Source organism: Amblyomma americanum, chromosome 7 (genome assembly GCF_052857255.1).
Source record: "Amblyomma americanum isolate KBUSLIRL-KWMA chromosome 7, ASM5285725v1, whole genome shotgun sequence".
NCBI classification, from domain to species: Eukaryota; Metazoa; Arthropoda; class Arachnida; order Ixodida; family Ixodidae; genus Amblyomma; species Amblyomma americanum.
This window is the reverse complement of record NC_135503.1, coordinates 56,003,994-56,031,631: the sequence shown is the minus strand read 5'-3', so window position 1 is coordinate 56,031,631 and position 27,638 is coordinate 56,003,994. Positions and strand designations below refer to the sequence as shown.

General features: G+C 46.0%; 1 protein-coding gene across 1 annotated transcript; it reads right to left on the bottom strand.

Moving 5' to 3' along the window:
* Window positions 1-2,929: 2,929 nt before the first annotated feature.
* On the bottom strand, window positions 2,930-27,556 carry LOC144099155 (alpha-taxilin-like). Its single transcript, XM_077632275.1, has 12 exons — window positions 27,101-27,556; window positions 25,612-26,010; window positions 23,767-24,030; window positions 22,282-22,393; window positions 19,420-19,550; window positions 18,114-18,233; window positions 14,816-15,010; window positions 13,399-13,518; window positions 10,782-10,949; window positions 10,177-10,272; window positions 5,681-5,816; window positions 2,930-3,237 (listed from the first exon to the last, which is right to left on the bottom strand). The coding sequence occupies exons 1-12, from the start codon at window positions 27,182-27,184 to the stop codon at window positions 3,188-3,190; spliced, it is 1,875 nt and encodes a 624-aa protein (XP_077488401.1). The 5' UTR covers window positions 27,185-27,556; the 3' UTR covers window positions 2,930-3,187.
* Window positions 27,557-27,638: the final 82 nt, after the last annotated feature.

Here is a 27,638-nt window from a genome sequence, read left to right as displayed (position 1 = left end):
AGGACATCGTAAGTGAAGTAACCTTGACTTCTATGTTTAACCAACAGACTATTCAGACATCAGTTTTACAGAAGTTTTAAAAGTATTTGAAATGTTTTGAGTCGTCCCAGGATTCCTTGTGACAATTGACATCGTGAGTAATGTAACCAAACGATTCCTGCATTGTCTCTTGGAGCATTCAGACTTGTTCACTTTGGTACCTAATACAGTTTTAATATACAGTCAAGCCCACTTTTAATGGCCGCAGTTTTAATGAGCGCCCATTTATTATGAATAAGAGTGGTGCATCCATCAAAATATGCATCAGGGCACTGGGACTGCGTCTCGGATACAACATACAACTGTAGCAGCGTAACTCGGTTGGAGCGAACGAAGAGGCCCCCTAAACTTGGTCTCCTGGTTTGAAAACTTGGGCTTCCTCCAAGTGCGGAGAATGAAGAGCTTCTCCTATCGTACATGACACTTGTCTTTGGAAAGAACACAGAGACCCAGACGTGCAATACACAAGGCGAGGCATTGCTGACAAAACGGCAGTTTTACCAAATGGTGCCATCAAAAACGCATGCCTTGGAAGGTGACACCTGCAGTGGTGGAAGGCACGGCAAGTTTTCAGCATGTTTCTGTGCACAAGGATGGGCGGCAGGGACCGGCGTTGAGCTCAACCATAGCATAGCGAAAATAAATGCCAGCTCCAGCTCGTGCTTGAAAACTGCGATGCACCACATGTTGCCTTCTCTGATAGTGGCGACAATGCTCATCTCACCACCGGCTGCCAGACACAAGTATCGTTCATGTGCTCAACGTGTCGTGATTGGCACATCAACCAGTGCATGCTCATAGCTGTTGACAGACCAGGTGGCGATGATCTAGTTCAAATGTCTTTGTTCACTGCTGTAGATATGATTGAGGCAGTGTGGATGGGGCCGACTGCAGATTGCATCGGGAATTGCTTCCGTAAAACGTGGTTTATGGGACAAGGTAGCCACCCCGGTGGCTTAGTGGTTAAGGCGCTCGTCTACTGAGACGGAGTACCTGCAAAACATGGTTTATGGGACAAAAGTACCTGCCATGGTGGCTCAGTGGTTAAGGCGTTGGTCTACTGAGCTGCAGTACCCGGTTTCGAACCCGACCACGGTGGGTGCATTTCGATGAAGGCGAAATGCAAAAGATGCCTGTATGCTGTGCAATGTCAGTGCAGGTTAAAGATCCCTAGGTGGTCGAAATTATTCCTGAGACCTCCACTACAGCACCTCCTTCTTCAACTCCCTCCTTTATCCTTTCCCTTATGGTGCAGTGCGCACGGGCACCCCAACAGCCAGGGCTGTTCGGGTGTCCATCCAGATATGCACAACAGTTACTGCGTCACTTCCTTTCCTCAAAACCAATTTTCAATGGGACAAGGAACATTTGAGGACGCTGTTGAACACCTGAGTGATTAGACACATGGACTTGCAGCAACATGTTGATGCACGGATGGCCGGTCACAATTTCGCCTGGGATGACTGTTGGCGCAGATTATGATGCTGGCATCGCAAAGCCATTGTACAGGGAGTATTCCTGGTAACAGTAACGAGAAGGGCGATCTGCCATTAGTTCCGATGAACGCTTTAAATGCGATTAGCGTTCTTAAAGGCGCGTTTATACTCCGACTTCTTCGGCGCGCGGGCGAGCGCCAGCGGTGGTCAGTCGCGACAGGTTGGCGACACCACGCCAGGCGCGAATTCGGCCCTCCTACAGTCCGGCTGCTCCGACACGGCTCAGCGGCTGCGCCAGGAGTAGCGCATGCGCAGACTGCGCAGAACGTTCGACGCGCCATCTCTCGTAGGTTTGGGAAGCAGCGCCGCCCCGAGGAGCACGCGGAACCGGTCTGGCCAGGCCGGCGGCGGCTGGTGCACTCGGCACGAAATAGACATGCTCCAAGTCTCCGCCAGCGCGGTCAGATTGCGCTGAAGCAGCCGAACGCGTCGGCGGTCAAGCGCAGTTGGAGTATAGAGGGTCCCGCTTTGGCCGACATGACGTCGCCGTGTCGCGTGTGCGTTACGTCGGAGTATAAACGCGCCTTAAAGCAGCTTGTTGGCACCTAGGGCCTCGGGAAAGAACATGCGTATGAGCACTCTGCAGAGCTTGGAAAGCACGTTTAAATGGCTTCTTTTGAAGAAGCCTACATGCATTACGAGCTTTTCCAAGAAATGAAGGCCAACTTCATTGGACTTCTGGCAGTAAATAGGAAGTCCACTTACTACGAATCTCGGATTCTACGAACGCAATCTGCCTGACCGTCAGGTTTGTTTTAAGCGGGCTTGACTGTATTCGGGTTGATAGAGGCTGTATTTTTCATTGTCACATCATCAGTGATGCAGTCCTGTCGCTCTGGCTTCTTGAGACTCTCATTCCCATGCTGCGACCATCCAATAGTGCATCCCCCCCCCCAAAAAAAAAATATGCTCTGCAATTGCAGTCCTGTAACAACATCACTGATATCCTGGGGCTCTGCTATGACCTCCACTGTGCCTAAATTACACAGGATTTACATTGGCTGGGGACTCACAAGTGCATTCCCTTGGCATTCCAGTGTGCGCGTGAATCGGTGAACGCGAAAAATATGCACGAGTGAGCTACTCCCCATGGTCCTGAGGTATGTTGGCGAGAGACCTACTGTTCATGCCATGTGTGTGTGCAAGCCTTTGTTATTAACTGTAGAGAGGGTCGGACTGAGGAGGGGAAGCCTTCCGGTTGAACTTGCCAGCATCTGCTTGGCTACAAATTTTCAAGTATCCGTTTCTTAGGAGCAAAAGAGGCATGATTAGTTCACAGCCAGTGGGAGAAAACTCTCCCATGCAGCACACTACTAACAGCATTGCACAAAAGAGTACTCTCTGTCACTAAACAAACGTGGCACAACATTTCTCAAACAGAGAATAGTGCCACATTTTCCCTGGATGCCTGCATCGTGGCAGGTGGGCATTTATTTTTCCCGCAATCTTTGTGCACTGGCCAAGCACTTGTTGCTGTGAAATACTTAATTAAATAATGTGGATGGCAAAGACTACGGTGTGTGTGTCTTTGTTCCCTGAATGCAGCGCCTTGAGTCTTGCCCTTGCTCAACAACTAAAATGTAATGGAAAAAGAAAACACAGTAAGGCGCCTGTGAGCTTTGTACTTCTAAAGCTTCCCGACTAACTGCTTCTCAATCTTCTGCCACTTCGTTCGTGGTGGCTGTGGTGGCCTCGGTTTCTTCTGAAAAGAGACACAAACAGACAAACAAAAAGTTAAGGCCCACTACTGCGAGGAAACATGAGGCACTGCCATGCTGCACCATCCAAGTTCCGCTCCACTCTTAGCATGCAAGTTTACTCGTGCTGCATGCCACTCCCATACCTCTCAAGGTTCCAGCGACAGGGATATAAAATGGAACACTAGACACTGCAGATCACAAAGCTTGCACAGTCTCTGACAAAATTGAGTGCTCAGTGGGAACGAATTTATGTACAGCAAAGAAAGAGAGGCTGACTTGAGTTGGTGTGCTTCAATGTGGTCTGCATCACTGAGAGAAGGGATAAAAGCACACGCACTTGCAACAGCACCATGTTCAGCATAAACTGCCCAACGTAGTCAGGCATTAACATCAAGGCCCAAGTTAGAAACAAAGCCAGCCCATAACTGCTAATGACAAAGGAATAAGATCGTTCAGATATTTTCACTGCCCCATAAAAAATGGGAAATATTTTCCCCTAGAAAATGTGCAAGCTCCTGTGATGGTTGTAGCACACGAACTCACCGCAGAGCAACGAGAAAGGCTTTTCTCATGCTCTGCAGTTTGGAATCACCGCTGCACAGTTGTGTCTCAACTCTGGCCATGTTCAAAATGCCTGCATGCTTTAATGAGAAAAGCGTGCATCCCTAGTAAGGAAATGGAAAAGATTCAGGCTTCCGTGTGCCTTGTAAAGTCGGATCTAACGGACTGCAGCGCATTAGAGCCAGTTAAAACAGGTACCTAAGCACTGGTTACCGAATGATGGCATGATAACGCGCTGCTTGACAAGCAAGCCTTCAAGGACAAGAGAAGCAAAAAATGAAATTCGCTGTTTCACAGCATCATGCACCACAAATGGGTTTTTGTGCCGTTCTGCAAGCTACATTTTTGACGTGTGTTGTGAGAAACCTTCATTTCCAGATGTATCACATGTGCAAGCTTGTGACAGTTGAACAGGATTCTCAGATGCCCTCATTGTTTCTATTCGTTACTTCTGCTTCTTCAAAGCAATTGCAGGTATGAAGCATAATAATTTAATTGCCTCTAGAGCCGATTGAAGCTGAGGAGGGTGCATATAGTTTGCTGAGGCTAACCGCTGCACCATACAGTAGCCCCAGACAGGCTAGGCAATGAATTCCTGTCGAGGTGAACTGCATCATGTTTTTTTTAAACCCTCTAATGCCTGGCGTATCATCTGGGATGGTATAAAAACATGATTAATTTTCACTTCTGCTTGCGCAACTCCACTGAATTACAGACACACTCGAAGAAACGATAATGTCAAACAATAAGGTCAAAGTATAAGGAGCCAGGAATGCAGGACGCCTGCTGAAAGACGATGCAAAAAGCTAACCTTAACAGCTAAATAGCCTAAAATTTCTATGATCATAATGCTGTACTGACAGGGCATGAAGCAGTTTTGAATACCTCTCTGAGTTTAATGCGCCTGCGTATTTGTGGCCAGTTTTGTCGTCTTTATACAATCGGAAATCAAAATCAGCCAAATTTAATCATGGTGTAATCATTTTTTTTTGTACTTTATCTCTCAGCTTTTTACATTTTTGCAGTGAAGAAACCATTAATGATGAAATCTTAGGATATCAACTGTCATTCGATGTTTTCTATGCCAAGCATTACAGAGTTAACTGTAGCTGCACAACATACAACGGCATCGTGCAAGCCAAGCAACAAGTTTACAAACAGCATACCCAAACCATAACCAGCACAATTTTTCTTTTTACTAGAGGCAATTCCGTGGAAGAAGCAGAGCAATGTATTTCAGCTCTCCTTATTAATGCTTCTCACAACCAAGTATTCCAAGGATGCAACAAATGATTGCAGTGCAGAGCCATATTCACGCAGGCGACACAGCCAGTGCTGTTGGAAGTAAACTGGTTGCAGTTAAGTTGGAATTTGGCAGATGATGCTGTTACAAACAGCAAGAGTAACCATGAAATGTTTCATAATGGCAAGCATCTCACATTACGAAAAGGTGCATAACATTATGGACATAACGTCCTTGCTGCAGTTCCCAGTACATGCGCTTAGGCGCTGTGCTTGTTACACAAACAGTGGTAGTTTTTACTCCGCAGGTCAAGCCGGTGGTTTGGAACACCCTTAACTTTGATCTGCAGCAGCCCAAGTTATGAGTCTAATACAGTCGAACCGAAATTCGTTAAACTGCTAATTTCTTTAAATCGAGATCATCATGTTTCAGCAGTCCAAGCAAAGTTCTCATTCATGAACACTCCTTTGACAAGTCCTCCTGTCGAAATATTCGTTAAACAAACTGTGGCTTCCCCCTCAACCCTTGTTCACTTTTTTTTTGTAGTGTCAAGAACCCCATCTTCCAGCTGTCTTTCTACCATAGAGCTGCCTTCCGAAGACAGACACCTTTCACATGTTTTCAGCCAAAAGACCACAGACCTGTGGCAGTGGTGGGGCCGAGCTCCTTGACCTTCTGGCTCAGCTCGTTCCTCTCCAGCTGTAAAGCCCTGCACAGCTTCTCCAGCTTGCCTACCCGCTGCTGGGCTGCTTCGAGCTCCTTGTCACGACTCTGCTTCTGTTCACGAAAACCAGCGTGGGGCGAGAGACAGCAGTCAAAGCCTGAACGCAACAAAGCAGAGACTGCTATGACACAAGTGGCTTTCATAAATCCAGTCTCCAATTATTTCTCCTTGACACTGCTAACACCATGCAAGGCACACTGCCATGCCTGATGGAGCCTTTACAATTACACAGCACAATGCCTTGGCATTTTTTTTTTTTTTGCTAACATGAGCGTGCACTCCTGTCTTTTTGCGCAAGCAAGATTTTAGGCGACAGTGTTTTGTTTGCAGGATGCAATGAACAGGAGGCTGCTGCTACAAAGGACGATCAGGGCTGGTAAAAAACCGCAAAACAGCTCATGATGATGGTTTGTGGGTCCTTTCAAGCACATCACACCTGAACCCAGAACAAGCTAAACAGAGGCAGAAATGACCAAAGAAATCAAAACCAGCTGCTGCGTTCTTCATAAGCAGTAATCCGCCAAGGGAAACTCCATGCTTTCCTGACAAGCATGCATTTAAACTTTTACTGTATATACTCCTCTTTGTCCTGATCGTTAATACATGATAAGCTTGCAACCATTTATGGCATTTCAATTTTTCACAAAACGATTTTGGTTTGGTTTGGTTTTATGGGATTTAACATCCCAAAGCAATTCAGGCTATCAGGGACGCCGTAGTGGAGGGCTCCAGATAATTTCGACCGCCTGGGGTTCTTTAATGTGCACTGACATCGCACAGCATACGGGTCTCTAGCATTTCGCCTCCATCAAAATGAGACCACTGCGGCCAGGATAGAACCTACTTCTTTCAGCAGCCGAGCACCATAACCGCTAAGCCACTGTGGCGGCACAAACACAAATTGACTTTAAAAGTTGATGGTATAAAATGATTCCTACGGGCAGTCCTGCATTTGCTATATACCGTATTTACTCGAATGTAACGCGAGTTTTTTCCTGGATATTTTCCCTTTAAACTCTACGCTCGCGTTATAATCGAATACCGCACTTCGATTGGCCTAAAGTAGTGCCGCGGTACAGCCATTTCAAAGCAATCAGCTTGGTTTCGGTTTCCACAGTTTTGCTATCTTATGCTGGCAACATGGGTACTACGGAAGCCAAATCCTCATCCATCTAAAGTCAAAGCGTTGTTCATTTTTATTGTTTGTTGCAACCTCGCGCTGCCTCGCAGTACGACGCTTGTTTTAAGAGAAAAGCGAACCTGTAAGCTGAAGAGAACGGAATTCTGCGGCAGCTCAAAGACTTGACCTCAACGAGTCAACCATCCGCGGATAGCGGCTGCAGCGAGAGGGGCTTTTTAAATGTGAGCCCGACAGCAAAGGATTTCGCGGGCCTCGCCACGGCTATCACATTGAGATGGAGAAAAAAGTGGCGGACTTTATTATCAAGCAGCGCAATCATCTCATGGGGGTCAGTGTCGAGCTGATCCGTTGGAAAGTTAGAAACGTTGCTCGGGAGATAGGAAGTTCGGAGCATCTCGTGGGTTAGCCCAAACGTTCATGAAGAGGAATGGATTCTCTCTGCGGCGAACAACATCGATACAGCAGAAGTTACCGGGATATTTCGATAGTGAAAAGGAGGACTCCGTTTTCGAGAACTCTGCCTCCGAAAGCGAGGAAGATGAATAAACATGTTGGCCACGATGTCTATTAAAGGTACTTTGATTTGCGTCCTTAAGCCTAGTGTTACATTCATGGTTTTAGTTTTTCCCGCTGGGCAGCATGTAAAGTCACCCCTTGCATTACATTCACAGTCGCATTACATTCGAGTAAATACGGTAACGAATATTGCCGTCCTATAATAACTACTCCAGGCTTGAACAACAACAACAACAAAAAATGAGAGGCTTTTTTCTATTACATATATCAGACATTTCATGAGCACGGTACTTGCATTCACTAGTCTAGCTGCTCAAATTGAGTGAAAAACATTTGCCAACAATGTACGTGACACCACATGAACAATGCTCACCTGTGCAGCACATTTTTGGTTACATTTTTCTGCTTTAAAATTGCATTACCCAGTGCATGAAAAAATTTTTCGTAGAGAGCAGTTTGAGCAATGTAAAGCAATCAACTCAAAACATTCAAGGAGCCCCCAAAGTCACCTTTTCAGGTGCACAGTAGTCAGCTATGGAAGTAGCAGTGCAGTGCAGCCCACAGTTGTCTACAGCACATCAATGGAACATGGCAGAGTAGATGAAGCAAAATCTTATGCTAGTGTACAGCTGCAGCACCAGAGACATCATCAGCAGCAGCCAGATTATGTCCACTGCAGTGCAAAGGCCCTCCCCAATGGCCTCCATGCAGCCCTGTCCTGCATTAACCGCAACTAACCTCCATATCAGCAAATTTCTTCTTCCCATCTCCCCACCTGAGCCCCTGCTGTCCTGCCCACATTTTCCTTCGAATCCATTCTGTTGTGAAACTCGGTTATCTGTTCTTCACATTACGACATCACTAACACAAATTTGTTCTCCAATCCATGCTGCTCTCTCTCTCTCTGCTGCTCAACATTACCCCCATCATTTTCCTTTCCACTCCACTTGTCGTAATTTCAGGCTTTTTCATTAGCTTCCAAGCTTTGGTACCAGAGGTGAGTAGTGCTGGCAAAATGCAACAGCATAATATACCTTATCTCTGAAGAATATCGGCAAGTTGCCATTCATAACCTTAGAGCGTGAGCCAAGTGCACTCCAGTCTATTTTCTTGATAACTTCTTTCTCGTAGTTCATATCTGCTGTTACTACTTAGCAGAGGTAGATGTGCTCGTTTACAGCTTCCAACATGTCGCTACTTATCACAAACTGTAGCATCCTTTCCACAGTATTCAACACCCGCTCAGTTTCCTTCATATATAAGAGGGGAAGAGGGTCTTACATGGAGAATTTTTATTATTGGAGTCACAATTACGAAAACTTCAGGGAACGGGCTGACGTGTGGCAGCCCTGTGTCACGCCCGGCACCATGCCGTTGCAATGTTCAAAACTAAAAGCTAAAACCCGGACCCGCAAGCGGCCCAAAAGACGCTGCACAAAGGGAGCTGGGGAGGGGGCATTGTACCCAGCTTTTCTAATAGGTGTGTTAAAGGGCGCCAACAAACGTCCCCTTTGCCAAGCCCTGACGCGGAGGCCGTGTTGTTGCTTGCCATAGTTGCCTGCATAGGCGCACTGCGCAATTGATGTTTCATGAATAACATCTATAGTTGCTCGCCAGAACCCATACAGCCATCAGTTTATCAAAAACCCAGTTAACAGAAGGCACTTGCCTCATCCCGTTCCTTCCTTACGTCCGTGTCTTTTCATGTCGTGTTCATTCTGGCCCTGTTAACAGCTCCACAATATATCAACAAGGAATGTTCATCATTTTGTTTAGATGCACAAACATGCAATGCAATTCATCAGTTACTTTGCGTGCAATATCACCAGAAGATTGGAGGTTACTAGGGCTTCTTCTAATTCCAAATACAGCCACCTCGATACCTCTTGCAGACACACAGACATACATCAGTTAGGGTGGGTTAAGAGGCCAAATAAGTAAATAACAACACCCTACCCACACTGCTGATGGTACAATGGACTAACTGCAGACATACAGTGCATAGTAGCGGATAGATTATGTCACTCTGCCTGCCTGACAACATTGCTGAGTGATATTCATCACTATTCCTGTAGAGGGCTATAGCCGCTGAATGCCCCGGTAGGTATTTTCTAATACGTGTGCTTACATACCGGTATGTCTTTTCTGTGCCATGACTACATAATGCCTGCATGTCTGTAGATGGTTCAAGTGAATAAAATGCCTTTCATAAGCTGCAAAGGTTACACCTGCTCGTTTGTACCTTGACTGGTGGCTTACATATAGTAGTTTGTTGTCATGCATCTCTTCCCTAAACCAGCCTGTTCCCTTGGTTGACTAAAATTTTAATGTTGCTGTGATCCTACTAGCAATCACCTCGGTAAATATCTTAGCAGACAGTAGGCCACAGAGATATAGGCAAAATAAACCCAGTGGCTGCTGTCACTATGTTTCCTTTTCTGAACAGCATGCCACGTATACACTCAAAACCACCTTTCTGCAGAGGTCCATGCAACTCATGATTTTCACAAATTTTCTGCAAGCCCTGGTCTAATATCTGAATACTACTTCATGTTCACACCAGTGAAGTGTCGTTTTCCGTACCCTTGCTGACATAAGCACAGGAGAATGCGTATAGTGCAGATGATGAGTGTAGTGTGGTAAAAAAAAAAATCCAATTCATGCAAAGGCTCCGGTGCCGACTACTAGCATTCCTGGCAAAGTGGGCCTCTGCTCTATTCTATACACACACTTGCGCACCATACTGCACATCCCACCTCTGCTGTGATCTCTGTGAGGGCCTTGTTGCTGGCTTCCCAGCGCGACTTCCACTGGACCGTTTCCTTCTCCAGTTTCTTGATCTTCTTGGACATCTGCAACCAGCAAAGGCAAAAGAAGACAGGTGTGTCAACGCACCAAGATCAAAGATGAGGTACAACAGAAGACATTGTCCACTGAAATCATGTGGCTCCACTAACAGAATGCGGCAGTTTATTGGGCAAATTTGTGCGTAAGGAAAAGAAAACTTAAGCAAGAAATCTGCGCAGGCAGTGATCATCTAATCTGCATGGCTCAAAATATTTATACATTTCATTGTACATTCTGGTGGAGAATGAAAGGGAACACATTGTCCATAGTCAGGATTCTCTGTCCGTCCGCGGCAACACCTCCTCTTTCCCAATCCCAACCGGAACTTTGTGTACCAATAAAAGTCTTTACGCATGCATGGATTAGCTAACAAAATGGAACTTTTTGATCTAAAAACCGGGCCGATATCTGGTCACGTTGCAATTATTATGTTGAGCAAGCCCCACTGAGTGTTGCCACCTGCCTATCTCCGACAAGTGTCAGACGAGTCCACAGCTCAAGGGTGAGCAAGTACCTTCTCCATGTCAAGCTTGAAATTGCGAAACAGCTGGTTGCTTTGGGTCAGGGCGCCCTGGAACTCCTCATACTTGGTGGCATGCGACGACAGCTCCTGGCGAAGATGCGACTCCCGTGCCACTAGTTCGGCTGTCTTGCGCTCTGAATCAGACACTTGCTTGAGCACCTGTGGGTGGGAGCAGATAATGCAATGGTAACACAGCAACTTTCAGTGACTTGTTGATGAAGATGAATTTTGTATGCCACAAGGGCAGCGTTGGCCAAAGAGAGACAGAGAGCAAAGTGTTTATGTCTACTCAAGGTGGGGATTAAGACCCATTTCCGAAGCATTTCATCCCAGATAAGCCAAGCACTCAAAGACCACTCACACACTAACTTCACAAACACAGCCAATCACAAATTAACTAGTCAGTCACTTTCTCAATGTTGGCTACAGAAGTGCCCTTTTTGAACGACCAGAAAGCTGAAACCACAGTGATTCTTCCGCGACAACAAACTATGCTCCTGAAATCTAGAGTGGCCCATAGCCAACATAAATATTATGTGAAGGATCATAACTGCCCAGTCTTATCACAACTGCGTCCCCACTGGCACCATCTGGCACTTCACCCTTCTTCCCTTGAAACCTGATGGAAGTGATGGCATGCAGTCTTATGAATTCTTTGATATAATCTGCTAGTGCTGCTCTGAGCAGCTCCTAGAAAGCTCTGAATTCTGAACGGTTAGCGTTAGCCAAAAAGTAGACAACCACACGCCAGATGTTTGACAGCCAGAACTCATCAACCACAATGACAGCACTACAGTTGTTGTGACTTGATGCAATGAGGTACCATATTTACGCTCGTAGCTTTCACCCTCGTGTAATTTGTGGACCCCTAATTTATTTCCCAGATTTATCAAAAAAAAGGCAGGCTTAGGAAGATAGCCGTGTTGTCATGTGCAGCTGCGAAAAGTGTGAATGGCAAGGGAACAAATTGAGCACCGTCTACCCGGCTTGCTCGAGCTGGCAGTCGCTTTCCTGGATGAACAGTTCCGAGAGGAAACTTCCAGAAACCTCTGGCACGCGCCAGAATCCGAACCTGCCAAACACTTTGCTGTCTGGTTTGCCGTTAGTCAGCAGGGCCACAGGCAAAGGCGACGTTTTATTGACTTTTAGCTCCGTTTACCTCTGACTGCTGCCTGCACGCCTATATCACTGCAAGTTTACTGCCGTGAGCTGTGCACGCACCGTTATGCCATGACACGGGGAACTACATAACGTGCGGCAGGGCGAGAGGGCATGCATCTAATATTTGTAGTCAACTTTTTTTTTGCCCAGCAATGGATACAAGTTGGGGAGTTGATGTGTAGGCAGCAATATATAGTATATATTGTGCGGTATGTAGAGTTTTTCAGGACGTGTTCACGAAATCTCACATAATTTGTGCACCCCTCATTTGAAGCCCTTAATTTAATTGAAAGAAAAAGTGCGCAAATTATGCGAGCAAATATGGTATTCCAGTTTTGATAACTTTGCACCCAAACAACATCATGTATTTCTAGATTCAATATAATGAAGTAGACGCTGCTGCACTTTCGGCATAACGAAGTTTTATTGCTGGCTCAAAATGCACCCAAGGAAAAATTACGTCACAGCCTCGAGTGCTTGAGCGGAGCGCGCACTGAAACGCGCTTCAGAACACGTGCGTGAAAGTAGGCATCACCTCGCTGGCAGATGTGGACCACAGAGGTAGATGGAAATGTGATGATGATCATAGCGGCGAGTGCACCACCTGCCATGCCATCTGCTCTAGTTCGGGAGAGGCTGGCACAAGCGTTAGCGCAGCCTGCCAGGCCAGACCATAGCACTCACTATTCTACCCAAAACTGACACCGATTATGGCATGCTACCTGTCTTCAAAGGCAGCGAGCCATGTTTATTTCATTTATAGATTTGCTAGGGGCAGTAAAAGGACTGGAAAGGTCAGTGCCGATCAGCTGTGAAGCTCATCTTGTGCTTCCCACTCCGATGATGTGCACAAAGGCACACATACTCGCACATGGGATAGACAAGTGACGAGGCACAGAATGAGCCTGGTTTTATTTCATTGCGTGTTCAGGTAGGGGGAGCCGGCCCAGCCAGCCGCTAGGATAGCTACCACCGCAGATGGCCTTCTTAATTCCTTTCTTCCAAGGCAGCACGTTGACAGTACCAGTGCTTGACCACTTGCCACTAAGCTTGCTTTTTCCTTTCCCAATACAGTGGTCTCCCGCCATTTCGAACTCACTTAATTCAAATGTCTGGATTATTTGAACTGATGGTGTGGTTCCATGACCATTAAGTAAGATATGCTCCCTTTAATTTGAAATCCGCATACGCTGAAAATTATTCGCTCCCCTTCAAGTTTGAAGTAGCAAAAGTCAACTGCATACACATGCAAAGGCATCATCTTCTCTTGCACAAGGGCTGACCAACAATGACACCTTACTCAGTGGCACTACAGACACTTGACAAAGGACTGCAAGAAACACCAAAAGGTGACAACAGGGTTGTTTGTTTCTGGCACTTATTAAGAAGAGACACAGTGCCAAGGACGTGTGAGCACCCGAGTGGGGCATGCCATGCTGTCGCTCACCATCTGCTTCTCGGCCATGAACGCCTGCCTCTCCTGCTGCAGCTGTGCCTGGGCCCTGGCCAGGTGTGTCGCGGTCACCTGCACCTGGAGCTCCTTCTGCTGCAGCACGTTGTCCACATTCTGCAGGGGGAAAGCACGCTGGTGGTACGCGAGCTGCATTACACTGCGAATCATTTCTGTACTCAAGCTTAAGCAGCTCACTTATTTATGGCTCAGCCAGTTGGGTCCAGCTTATAATCTGCAGGCCAGCTCCCCAAACCATAAAATTGCCTCAAGTGCAACTCTGAGAGCCTTGAGGAAGGACAAGTTCTTTCATTTCATTGCAAATTTTCCTTCAGCTTCATAAGGTTGACTCCTCAATAAGGTTGACTCCTCAATGCTGACTCTAAGCAGCGAATGCTTAGTAAGCACAGAAGTGGTGACCAGAAAGCCACATTAGCAGTAAAGTTCAGGAGTATGTGAATGCAGCAGCTTGGCAAACTGCAAGCAGTCATCAAGTACACACAATAGAACCCCAATTATATGCAACTTCCTCGAGACCACGTGAAGCCGCTGTGTAATTTGGGCATTGTATAATCCTCGCATAATGTGTGTAGTATTCACATAATAAATTCGCTACTCTGGCTGTCAAAATGAACTACATATATTTTTTTATACCTATGCATTTAACAGCACTCCTGTTTTCATTCTATCAGGTGGCATTTCGGCGTTGGCCAAATGTTTGCGCACTCCCGTCACTCGTGCCTTGGACAATGCGGCACAAATATGGCTGCTCCAAACCTTCCAAAACAATGTGCAGTATGAGCATGCCAAGGACAAGTTGTGGAGTTTTTTTTTTCTTGATAAAATGAAAATTCATGTCTTAAGAGAATAATTTCCAAATTTTGTGTTGCTGCAAAACTCCCGGCGCGTGAAAGAGGGGCGATCGAGGTCAGATACGCCAGGTCTGCTGCGCCGCATGAGGGGGCACTAACGATGGGAGTCGTCTCACTGCTGCATAGTTTCTATTTCTGAGCTTCACTACCAATCCGCAATGATTGCAGCTATAAGCCGGGCTTCAGCGAGGCAAGCCCAGCTGCAGGCCAGTTCGGGTGCTGATTGGTGCATCGCTAGTCCTTTCTTTTTAGAAGGCGTCAGTTGGAGACTGCTGGCTTAGTAAACACATCACTGTCTTTCACCCATATTTAACGTTCTAATGCTTTCAGCTACATTTTCACAGAGAAACGGGCCAAAATACTATTTGCATGCACAGATATTCATGACGCAAATCACATTTAGTCTTGGATCACATTAAGGTGCACTTCTGATAATTCAAACTTCTCATCATTCAAACAAAGGTCCCTAAATCCTTGAAGTTTGAATTAATGAGAGTCAACTGCATCTATCAGTCACAATCTCGGAGGCCAGAGGCACTAGCCTTCTCCCAGACGTCGTAGTGGTCGATGAGGGCCTTCAGCCTCTGGGCAAGCTGTGTGTTCTCCTCCTTGAGCTGCAGGCTGCGTGACTGATTCTCCTCCAGCACCGCCGTGATGTCCAGCAGGGTTGTCTGGAACTTGGACGCCACCTCCCGACGCTTCTCCTCTTCATCCCGGATGCGCATCAGGCACTCGTCCTGCAGGCAAATATAAAAACATGCAAAGGCCAATGCTCACACCTACCGGCATCCACAAACATTTTCAGTGATTAGTTACACGGCTACAAAGGTATTATCACGCAGCAAGGAGACCACAGAGAAACTGAGGTCAATAAGGGTATTACAGATGAACATAAGCTGAAAGTACACTCCAGGAGACAATGCGGACCAACTGAAGTTAACTTGAAAAAGAAGCCACATTCACTAAAATAGAGGTTTTAGTACAATTAAACCTCGATTTAACAAGACTATGATGGCTTTGGTGCATGGATGATGGTGGGAACAAGAGAGTGGGGGTGCAGTCGAAGGCGCTCACTACTTGCCATGAACTGACCGTGGGTTCCCGCTATTAGTCTTTGCAACCGGCGCTGCCCACGGAAACTCAACCCTGTTCTCGCTTCTCGCAGCACGGGGAGTGCATTGTGGCATGACCTACAGCTATGCCACACAATCTGGTATCGGTGATGTGCAGTGGTGGCGGTCATGAAAGCATGACTGGCTCAAAGACTATCTAATATTACCGCTTGCAAACGGGGAAGTTCGCGATTTTTCGAGCCAGTTTATCACAGAAAAGTGATTTTTTTTTTTTCATGGATTGCTGGGGTCTCATCGCATCCAAAAAATTCGTCAGCAACTGTACAACACGGTCAAACCTGGTTAAAGCCAAAACGTGATTCAACGAGATTTGTTTGACATATGAAATAATGTGATATACCCAAACATGCTTATAATGAACTTCAGTAAACTTCAGTATTAAAATCATTATAGATGTGGTAGTGAACAGTGGAGCAAAAATGCGTTTACGAAAGAAAAGCCATGCTATTCACCATAAATGAGCTACTGCAAAAATAAGTTATTGGCGAGACATGTATGTTTATTAGCAGTAGGCAATGATTTTCGCCTGAACACTGCATTCAGCTCCATCAGTGAGAATTTCATTTTTGACATGCACAATCATTTCAACGAACTCCAGTCCGCTTCCCTGTATTGCAGAGCAGTATCGTCGCAGTGCATCGGCAACAGAAAGGGCGTTTTGAAGTGCCGGGCGAGGGCGACCTTCTAGCAGCAGCTCCTCACTCTCCTCGATAACACCAGACTCCAGCACATTGGAAGCGATTTCCGAATTCAGCAGGATCACTGTCACAGCTATGCCAACATCAACCACTAAAATATCCTCGAAAGAGACTTCCTACTGGCACAGTATATGGAACATTGGACAGTTTTTCCTATACCGTGGCAACGTCCCTGTCATCTTGCACTGTGTGCACCGCACTCACAGCTTCCGCACACGCAAGACACAATCCAGCATGATGAAAGCAGTTCCAGGTTGTGTCTCGAGTCGGGTCTTGACAGGCACCGAGACTGTGGCCATCAAATTAATCTTCAGTTCGTCATTAACCACAGTTTCACTAAGTGCCACTCAACCACGCACTTCCGGTGGACCAGCTTGAAAGCACACATGATGCCTTGATTAACTAGCTGTGAAACTGCTGTTGCGTTTGGTGGCAGGAAGCAAAGCTCATTGGTTTTGACCGTGACACTGCGATGGTGCCCTGAACAGTGATCCAGGAGGAAAATCTTGCACCTGCTCGGTGAAATCTTGCGCCTGCTCCCAGACATGCAGCCAATCCTCAAACAACGTCCTGGTCATGCAAGTCTTGGAGTCTGAGTTGTACATGACTGGGAGTGAAGTGCACCTTTGCAGGCACACGAGCGACTTGAACTTCCCGATGTCAAACGGTTACAACCTTTGAAGATCCGTCCCATGTTTGCTGTGAAAAGAATCGTCACAGAAGCCTTGTTTCAGTTTCCTGCCATGGCACTTCTCATATTCAAGCGCCACGGTCCTATGCGGCAGCAGTTGCAAAACAAGGTAGATTTGTCCATACTGTAAGCATTGCACTGTTTGTACCTCATTCTCAGAGCATGTCACAAGTCCGGTACCCGCTTCTTGGTGCATTCTGCATCGACTGCATAGCTCTCACCTGCAGCCACTTTTCTGCGGATGAAGCAGTGGTCCTTAAGCCTCTGGAGCCAACCACTGCTCGCCATAACTCCTCCAAAGTCCAGGATGCAGGTGAAATCCTTTGTTTTCTGGTGCAGCATGGGTACATACCTGGTACATAGCTTTCTCAACTCCTTCGTAAGCCGGCTTGCGGAAGCGGTGGCCACCAGCATTCGGGCGTTCCATGTGCGTTGTCTCTGATGGCTGACTTGTTTTTAATATGGTACTTAGCGTACTCCTCGAAATATTGAAATGCTCTGCAGCATCCAACATTTTTTTTGCCACGCTCAACGCGGTAAATAATCTCTGTCAAGTTTGCAGGGAAGCGGCAGGTCTTGCCACTGTTTCATCGTTATCTTGCAGGATGAAGTGCCAGAAAGAAAGTGCGCAGCAACGCAGGCACAGCCGGAGTCGAGAGAAAACAGCAGCACGACTCAAAGAAATCATGGAGGACGACGTCTCGTAGTGTTCGTAGGCTGCCGGCAGCGCGACAGGTTCAGAACTGCTTGCACGTACTTGACCACGATAGGTGGCTGCTGAATAGCAGCGCTGGAAAGCAAGGCTGGCCAACTGCACATATTTTAAAGGGTGCTCCCGCTCCTGCTGCTTATCATAGGTTTCACTAAAGTATGACCGGGCAGCGTGGCTGCCTGCATACTTCCCGTAGACAATGCAGCAGCACGTTTGTGGGCCTTTGGTGACTGACCGTAGGCACTCAGAATTTGACATATCCAATGTGTGGTTCGTTATAAAAAACACATTTACATGCATAATGCTACAAGAACTTGCGAGTGTTTAATATAAAGCGAAATTCGTTCTATCTGAGTCCGCTATATTTGAGTGACTGTACAACACTATTGTTTACTGGCTTTACATGAAGGGAGGATACAAGAAATCAAAGAAAAATAATGTCATAATGTCACAATACCTCGACGGCCTCCCCACCCTCACAACAGCATTTTTAGTAAAAGTTTATTGAGGGCTAGTTAATTCACGATTCTGAAATGACTTTCACTCAGCAGGGTAGCCACGCAAGACTGCTTTTTGAGGCGTGCTGGACTGTGCCGCCCACACTACCTTGACTGTCCTGCACTGCTTCTGGAGCTCACGGCAGAGGCTTTCCAGTTTGCTCTTGGCCAGCAAGGCACGGTTGCACTCCGACTGGAGCTGCTCCTTCTCCCTTGACAGCTGCCGCACCTGGGAAGAGAACAGACCGTATGCAACTTTCGCCATGAAGCTTACTGCTCCAGAATAATGCAGCCACACTGTGGCCGCTTATGCACAACGCGACATCTGAACATGCTGCAAGTTCATCTAACTTCTCACATGTCGCAGCATTAAAGCGACTTGGCTATGGAGGTGACAGTGACATCATTCTGTTTCCAGATTTAGCTTTCAAAGACTTTTTTATGTATTTGACATCTTGGACTTTTCTATGTACCACAAGAAAAGTCCAAGATGTCAAATGTATTCGTTTGGTTATGTCCCAAAGCAACCCGGGCTATGAAGGACGCCATAGTGAAGGGCTCCAGAATTTTCGACCACCTGGAGTTCTTTAACGTGCACTGACATCGCACAGCACACAGGCCTCTAGAATTTCGCCTCCATAGAAATTCGACTGCCGCGCCCGCCGCGGCAGCTATGTCAAATGTACTGAACTGCATAGAATAGTCTGATCTGCTACCGTTTGTCTAGAAAAAACTATCTACTAATGATGTGGGAAAAAGTTGTTAAAGAGAAATGCCTCATCAATCACAGATGCGTTCGCAAAAAACCCACAAGTGTGATTCAATATTTCCATCTCAAATGCTTCCAAGTACTACAACCAACAGAGGTATACTATCGAAAGCAATACAGCAGGTTTGGCCAAAATGTATAATACGGCCACTTTTAACAGCTGCACTTTTCTTGCAATGTCGAAGCAACAAAAAAGAAGTGGCCCTGTGTGAAAGGTAGTTTTCATCTAGCAATGGCAATAAAAAGAGTGGCAATAATAATGAAAAATTCTCTTAATGTACGCTCGATGGCCACTATTACTTGATGCACACTTCTTGAGAAGGTTTTGCAGTGCATGCCCATGAAGATGTGCCGACGCTGTGATGCATTGTGCCCGTTAATATTTACATTTTTCACTTTCTTCACCGTATGTCAAGGCTTGCTGAGTCTGTTTTCTCAACAATTCTTTTTCCAGCAATCCTTTGCGAGCAAGTATGACACAATAACAGGCACATTACACTATGCACTAACAGCCAACAAAACGAGGAGTACACGGGGCAAAATTTGATCTCTTATTGCACTAAAATAATTTTGGTGCCTTGCTGGTGCCCTAGAAGATAATTGTCATCAGCTTGAGAGTCACACAAAAAAAATGCAACGCACTCACCTGCCGCTCGGCCTTCTGCACGGCTGCCTGCAACTGCCAGGTGCCCTCCTGAAAGCCCAAGTAGTGCTGGAACAGGGCACCCAGTTTTTCCTCCGCTGTTTCGTGCGGCTCCAGAATCTTTAACACGTTCTCTGCATGAATTCCCAGGAGAAACTAGAACCCAACATTCTTTCCACAGCATTTGGCAGCAGAGCTCTTTACATACATCTTCACTCCCTCTCAAAAGAACCCTGGAACGCTTTTTTTTCTTCCTTGGACACTCCCAACTGTTCTTGTAGCATTTCTCCCTCTCTTCTTGGACACTGCTAACTAGTGTGATCAGTGAACCTCATGTGCAAGCAGACCTCCAATACTCAGTTGATTGCAGGGAAATTTTCTATTTCTTCCATCTTCTTCTTCATGGCAGACAAGTGAATGGATTCCTCTCTTGGATTAGAAAAGGGATCATCGATCCGGAGGCAACTATTAGAGGTCCCAATGCAGAATCTCAATTTGCGTCTGTCTTCTGCGGTTGTTCTGTGCCTTGGCGCTTCTATGCTTGGCCATACCAATGGAAATGTTTGCTCTGCCGTTCAAAATTATCTCCTAGAGTCAAAACGTCTACCATCATAAGCTTTCGTACTGCCCATACCATAATAAGCTTTCGTATTTGGGTAACTGCTTTTTGCAATTCCTACTCTCTCTCTCTCTCAATCTTTTTTTTTTTACTGATTCCCTTACCTAATTTTCAGTTGGTTAGGTCGCCCTAACCTCCTGCAACCTCCTGTGCTACGGAAACAGAGTTACACAATTTTTGTTACGTCATCCCACGCTTGCCATATGCAATCTGCAATTTAAATAGTCACCGCCTGGTTATGGCCAATCCCCCTTGTGGGTATGTGCCATTTTGTGAGGGGAACAACAACAATAAAAAGAAGTGAGGGGCCGTGAAAAAAAATGCTGGAAATGGCCAGCAGGGGTGCTTCAAGGCACCATTAGTGTGTCTGTTCCAGTAAGTTAGGTAAACCACAAGCTTGGATATGCATCTCGAGTTTAAGCTGCATTAGAACATGTTCAGTGAACCTGCCAGCGAACTAAGTCATTGAAGGCCTGTGTACCTAGCGAAATGTCATATCTGTCTCATTAATCATTAAAAAATGTCCCAAAGGGAACAACAACAATAGGGAATGAAAGTAGGTTGAAAGATGGAAAAATAAAGAAGAGCAGTAACGTTCCCTACACACAGCTTGGGAACCTCCACTATAACCTTAACGACACTCATTGATAAAAAAAATATGTTACAGGTAGAGAATCTAAATTTTTTCATAGTGTTCTTGCTTTGGAATGACAGCAAGTTCAACAATGCTAGGTAAATAATTTGTTGCTGAATTTCTTTCCCCATGCAGCTTCTGTTTGAGCAGCTGAACGGCGGCTGCAACATCAAAAGTTAGTACTAAAGCACAAGGTATTTGAAAACAGCTAATTAACAGCTCTTTGTTCACATGAAGCCATTGTGGCTTAAGAAGCAGGCTAGCTTAAAGGGACTATGCAATGAATAAAAAGTCGCTTGTAAATGTTTTCAATGCTTAGAAATGATGCTAAAAAGCATTCACACCAAGTATGAGTCTTCGGAACTGAGCCGGCAATTTATTATGAATTTTTTAAAAACCATGTTTTTTAAAATTCGCGGGCCGATTGGTGTGCTCGTAGTGACCAATTTTGAAACTAAAATCGTGAAAAAAGATGTCACTATACCCGTGACGTCACCAGGCCACCACACGCTGTCATTCGCTGGAGCCACGGCAGCCACGATGTCACGGGCACACTTCCGGTAGCCGTGAAAATCGTCTGCTAGTGCCGCCGCGCGACCCTCTCAAGCAAGCGCGAGCCAGGGCATTGCCTTTGCGCATATGGTTTCAATTTTCCTCTGACGCCTCCTTCTGTCGGGAGTTCCGGAGCCACTCGCAGTGGCTCGCCGAGTCGCTACTGTCGTCGCTGGCGTTCAGCCGGTACGGCGTGAACGCACAGGGCTCGATGCCCATCGCAGCCATAAGAGCGAGCAGTCACGCCTCGAGGTCCGGGTCCATCAGACGACAAGCAAAGAAACCCAACGCGTGCCGCAATCACACCGCCGACGCTGCTGCTGGGGTGCTAGGAGCGACAACCAGAAGTCGCAAAGCGAACGTCATCTGATGACGTATTGATGGGCGGGGCCCAGTCCCAGAGCGGTTTTCTTTATTTTTGTCTGGTGCCGCGCGTGTAGAGTTGAGGTGGGAGGAGGAGCATAATTTTCAATCGTCTATATCTTCGTTGTTATTGATGATAGCTCACAAATTCTTGCGTTGGGGTGACGAGTGATGAAATGCCTATCTCTCGTCTGCTTTAAGTAATCTCAATTAATTTATTGCATAGTCCCTTTAAGCGCTGGAGTGAATTAAAGAGATAAAGCAGAGATCATACTGCACTTCTTGTAAGCCTCACATGATCTCATACCTATTTATGACATTGCAACCACCGATCAGACACAAAAACCGAAACTCAAAGTACATGGGAGAAGAAATTCCATAAATTATCTACTGAGCACAGGAAAATTCCACGTGGTAGTTCATGCTTATTAATGTCCTACACATCCTTCCTAAGCTGCAACACACTATGAAAAATTTGATGTCTCCACCCCTTTAACATGCCTGATGCAAAGAGACATGATTGACCAAAATGAGCATTTGAGAATAACAACAGACAAAGAAACTTACACAAAGGGCAGAAAAAGATGGAACGTGAAAAGGAAATTGTTCTCAATACATCATGCGCATCCCAGAAAATATCTGGCTCTGGTAAACAGCCACAAACACAGATATTCCAGTTAATATAGCCTCGGCTCACCGACTGCTCGCTCTCCTTTTCGCTTCGCAGCGGCGGCACAGTTGGCTTCCTGGGCGCCCATCTTGCGCAGTGGTGACCGCCTCATGCCACAGCATGGTGTCCTGGCTTGGCTCTAGAAGCAACGGTGACAACAGCATCCCCACACATAGGTCATGCAGATGAACTTCAAAGGAGAAAGGAAAATCCTGTCAGATAAGCCACTCTCTTGTGGTGTTCAAGGATAGCAGCAAGCATGACATGCGCGGCAGGACTTCTAGCTCTCAAGATTGTGACTGTGATTTTGAAGAAATTGCAGACTTTATACAAGGCGACTGAGTGAAAAAGCTATGAAGTCATTGCTATGAAGTAAGAAAATCACCAATCAGTGTCAGTCAGTGCACATTTCATTCTATTTCATACAGAGACTCCTTGCTAACGCCTTTTTATTTGCAGTTATTACCATGAAAAACCATAAATATTGACCGAAACTATTCTGCAAACGATATTTTACAAAACTTCCACTTACTGCGTTGCAGTAATGCCTATGATTTGTTGCATTTTTTCTAACATGTGGTTCCTAAACACCATACATTATTGACAACCAATGCATAGTGAAAATAGGAGCCAACACTCATGTTCATTAGGCATTAAAAAAAAACTACGAAACAGATTTCATTTGACGAGGAAGAGATGATGAAATTTCATTTGATGCCCTCTTTGTACATGTGCAACAGTCTTGATCCTTCCTTCATCTTTGCACTGTTCATTTTGCAAAGATGAACCACAACAAGCTTGCTCAGTTTTCTCTTCCTCTACTGATTACAGTGCATGACTGGGTGTATCCCAGTAGGAATGGGAAGTAAAAGTCACGCATGTTCAGCACTGCTTAACTGCAGAGGCTGAAAAATAGCTCTAAAAGAATACCATATAACCTCGTATAAGGGTCGCATCTGTGCATGGGCTGCATCCCCAGTTTTGGATTATGAGAAAAAATAGTTTATATATGTTTTTTTACTTTGTATATGGGCCACACCTAAAGAATTTGTACCCAAATTTAAAAAAAAATGTGCAGTCCACACAAGAGTAAATTGCTAGCTCTTGGAAACCCTCATAACAAAACAACGCAGCCAGACAATCTCTCAGCCTATCGACAAGGGCCTGTCAATTTGCCTGCTGTTGCATGCACATCAGAGGAGTGCAGGAAACAATGTACTAATATGCAGTTCAGGCCTGAAGATGAATGTTTGGACAATTGCTTTTCGAGCAGGTTACATATCAACAGAGTGGGATTTTGAGAGCCCGTCCAAACCAATGCTCCATCTTTCTTCCTTTCCTTTTTTTTTTTGAAACAAAAGTGGTGGACAAGTTGCGGCAAAAAAAAATTCCGTGGCCTTTGGCACACATCCGGGCTAGCAGTAGTGGTACAAAATGGTGGCACAACTGAGCAATGTTGGTGGCAGCAATACAACCACTCGTATGGCTGACACTCCAGTCTTCTGTACTCACAGCATTGTCGGAGGTAGCAGCTGGCTCTGGCGTTTTCTTTTCACAATGGGCAGTGACACATTCAGGTGGAGTGCAGCACTTGGGGGGTGCTGCAGCCGGTGACGGTGACTTTTCGCAACGGACCCTCTCTGGCATTGGGGACGGACTCTTGCGTGAGGCACAGGGCTCCTTGCGTGGAACGGGGGATGACGAGGACGGAGGGGTGCTTGTCTGCTCCGGAGGCTTGGACGACTGGGCAGCTTCTACTGCATTCTTTTGAATCACCTGGCACAAACACAACGACGAGGGGAAGAAAGCACTTGTCTGAGTCTTTCTCTACACCCGCAACCCCTACTTGTGATGGACATTAGCAGTGACAGTGTACACAAGCGGAAAGCACTACAACTATAAAGAGACACAAATGCAGGTCACAGTGATCAACCAATATGAAGAGATGATCTTCCCTATGGTCGATCAAGAAAAGGCACTCAAAACATTCTCAGGTTCTACTGATGATGCTCCACTGATAAAACACGTGGCAATTTTAGACAATACACCAAACATAGATCTGTGGGCTGGGAACAAAATCAGGCAAATGGAAACAGCAGGAAAGCAAGCACAGTAGGCAGCATGACAGGCCAAGAAACCATGCAGCTGTGCAGCATGACTTACAAGTGTCTACGTCAAGACCAAACTGAAAGTAACCACTACTATATCTCTAGACCTCTTCAGAAACCTTACCATCCCGCCACTAACCACAAGGCTATGTCCTGTCCTTCCACACTCAAATTTGCATGCATGCATGCATGCTTCACAGGAACTGGCCATCAGCAATGAAACGTGGCCGCCTCCATCTCTTTTTTTGGAGAACCTTGAAGCAAACAATGCCCTGGTCCCTTGCAAAACCCGCCGATGCGGCATCAGAAAAGTGGGCCATCGTTGGAAGCCTCCATTCTGTGCACACTGGTCCACAATTTTGAGGCATGGTAAACAGTAAGTGTACAGTGGCAGGGCCGTTCCAGATTTCTTTTAAGCCCTTTTATCACCATGACAAAATGCCAGTATTGTGAAGCTCACTTGATGCTTTGACGCTATACTCCGTTTCTTGCTTTCAACAGCATGCACTGCTGCTATTTAGAACACCACTACAAAGATACATTCAGATCTTGCTATTTTCAGTAGCTCAGCTCAAATTCCATATCAAAAACTGCTTTTTCCTGTTCCGTCACAGTACCAGCCAAGCAAATGCTAGTGCGCACATTTTCAGTCCATAAAAACACTCTTCAAGCCATTGCATTTTGATTATGAAGGTAGTCATGGTTCATCATTCAGAGCTAGTTTAGTGCTATTAGTTTTTCTCCGTATATTTCTGCATACCTTTTTTTAACGATGGACAACAAGACAAGCTGACTTACAAACTTTTTTATACCCACTAACGTATGTGAGAATGCTACTCTGAATACACTCACGTAGTACATGAGTTATATGTGAGTGTTTCCCCTACCCAATCACATATGCGACTATTAATGAGACAAAGTAGGTGCACTTGTGAGTGCGCTTGTACCTATACCACGAAGAACAAGTCATCAGTGCAATTCACGCTCCTCATAAACTACCTCTGGTTCATATGAGAAAAGAAGAGAGTTCTTTGGCAAGCAATAAATCAAACATGTATGCTTGAGACCCACTGCCGCCAAGTCTCCACAATGTACACAAAACTTAGCATTCAAGCTTTTATGTATGCCTAGCTTCCCTCTCCAAGAAAACTTTCCCCATGTTTCTGCTTCAAGCACTATCTCACCAACATCAAATACAAAAGCTTCACAATCAAGAGGCATGCAGAAAGCACATGGCAATGCTCCACACCTGTTTGAGCAAACTTAGCCGCCTGGCAGCTTCTTCCTCGAATGAGCTTGCAGCAGCTCCGGCTGGGCTGTTTTCATTTCCTAGTCTGCTGTTCAACGTCTCCATTATGGCCTCCTTCATCTCTTTTGCCTTGCCAGCATAGGAGTCCATCAGCTGCGTGACACCTGGGTCCCTCTTGAACACAATGGGTGGCTCTGGTTTCTCATCCTCTGGCTTCTCCTCGGGGCCGGCGGGACAGCAGGTGTGTTCAGAGGCCTCAGTGGGAGGTGACTCAGGATCCGAAGACTCGAGCTCACCGTTGGTGATGACTGCGGTTTCCGAAGGCACTGCATTGCACCCAACATGATGGCTGTCGCCGGCAGCCAAGATGTCCGGCTTCACATCGTCGGTATCTGCACTCTGTGAGCAAACACAACCAGAGGAAAAAGGAGTGCAAAGTTTTTAATTCTGCAGGTTGAAATTCACTCAAGCAGTAAACTTTATTTGTCAGAAAACAATTAGCGTTAACAGAGCACGATGATCATAATATAAAGTGAGAGCACTGTTCCCAATAACGCAAATGGGCGACCCTCAATGAGGTTTCTTAGGGATGATGCAAGTATGTGGAAGGAGGCTATCACACATTGCTTGTCTAATGTCAGCCTTATCTGCAGCTCCAGCTTCAAGTCACTCTTATCATTTTTGTTACAGGTATTGACCTTTACATTTTTGACAGCAGTGCCACCCTTTAAATGCTCCACTGGAAGTACATACTGTCTGATACCAAGCAAGGATATCTGATTGGCAGAATACTTGGGAATAGATAACACTGCATATTTTGCCCTCACAAATGATTGATACAAGTAAAGAAAAGTCAGCCAACTAAACTTCTCTTCAGAAATGACCTTTTGTGAGCATAGCGAGCTTCACAGGTTAGCTGGTAGAGTTAGGCTGCGAGAGGAAATTGAAGGTGAACACACAACGTGATACAGCGGATTCAAAAAGTTGCCGGTACACTTAAGCTACGTCTATTTCTGCAATAATAAGTTGACCTTTGACTGCTTCTACTGTATGAGCCCGAAACTTGGAACAGAAATGACCTTTCTTAAAAGAAGGTGTTACTTTTGTGTCAGCAACATGAGAAAGCATTAACGACCAGCTGCGAACAAGGAACAAAATAAGCTAGAGTTTGAATTTCCATGCTCTCAGTCTCTGAGCGGCCGCTACGTTACAAAACACTGCAGTAACTTTCTCGAGGCTAGCAAAAACGGTGTGTGAAACATCAAACTTTGCGTATTTTGAAAAGCCTACATTAACAGCTGTCACGTGGTTGATACGATAACGAGGCAGAGAACGTGGAGCGTTCGCGGGATAGCACCACCGATACTCGAACGGAAACGAAAGGACCTTTGCAAGCAAACTTTCGGGAAACTCCGCGAAGCAGTGAAGTTACCAGAGGAGTCGTGACAACCGCTAACCATCACAAGCAGAGCGAAACGCAATGCCTTACCAAATTAGGAACTACCGCCTTTGCATCCTCCGGCGCTTCCTCGGTGACGATGAGTTCGTCGGCCTTTTCTACTTCGGTTTCCATCACACTTTTGGTAAAATTGCAAGGTAGAGCGCAACACGGCGGTGACTTCTCTTCAGCGAGCGCTGCGTGGCGAATCGCTTGAACCGAGTTGCCGATAAAATATGAAGGCTCTGTTGACCGCTTGGTTCACTTGACGAGAACTATTCAGACGCTGTTTCCCAAGCCGCGGAATTCACGTTGCGCACGCAAAGACAGTGCAGAAAATCACAATGCGGAAGCTTCACTGTGAGCCAATAAGCGAAATACGCAGTTATATTACGAGCTTACTATTTCCACACTTAGTCAGGCGCGAAAAACGAGCGGCGTGAATGCACAAAAATAGACTCTACAGCGCTCACAACACCGCCATGCCTTTCAAGCACATGAAGCGAATACGGCAACTGCGGCGTTGCTTCTATCCGGCACTTCAAACCGGATAAGTTTTCTTCAATAATTGTATTGTAATCTATAAACG

What these genes read in the sequence shown, in the direction of transcription:
- LOC144099155 (XM_077632275.1), bottom strand. Translation starts at nt 27,184, where the DNA reads ATGGAAACCGAAGTAGAAAAGGCCGACGAACTCATCGTCACCGAGGAA. An exon ending in AGCAGTGCAGGACAGTCAAG is followed by an intron (nt 15,011 to 18,113) that starts GTAGTGTGGGCG and finishes ATTTGCCTGCAG; the next exon opens with GACGAGTGCCTGATGCGCAT. An exon ending in TCACAGAGATCACAGCAGAG is followed by an intron (nt 5,817 to 10,176) that starts GTGGGATGTGCA and finishes TTTCGTGAACAG; the next exon opens with AAGCAGAGTCGTGACAAGGA.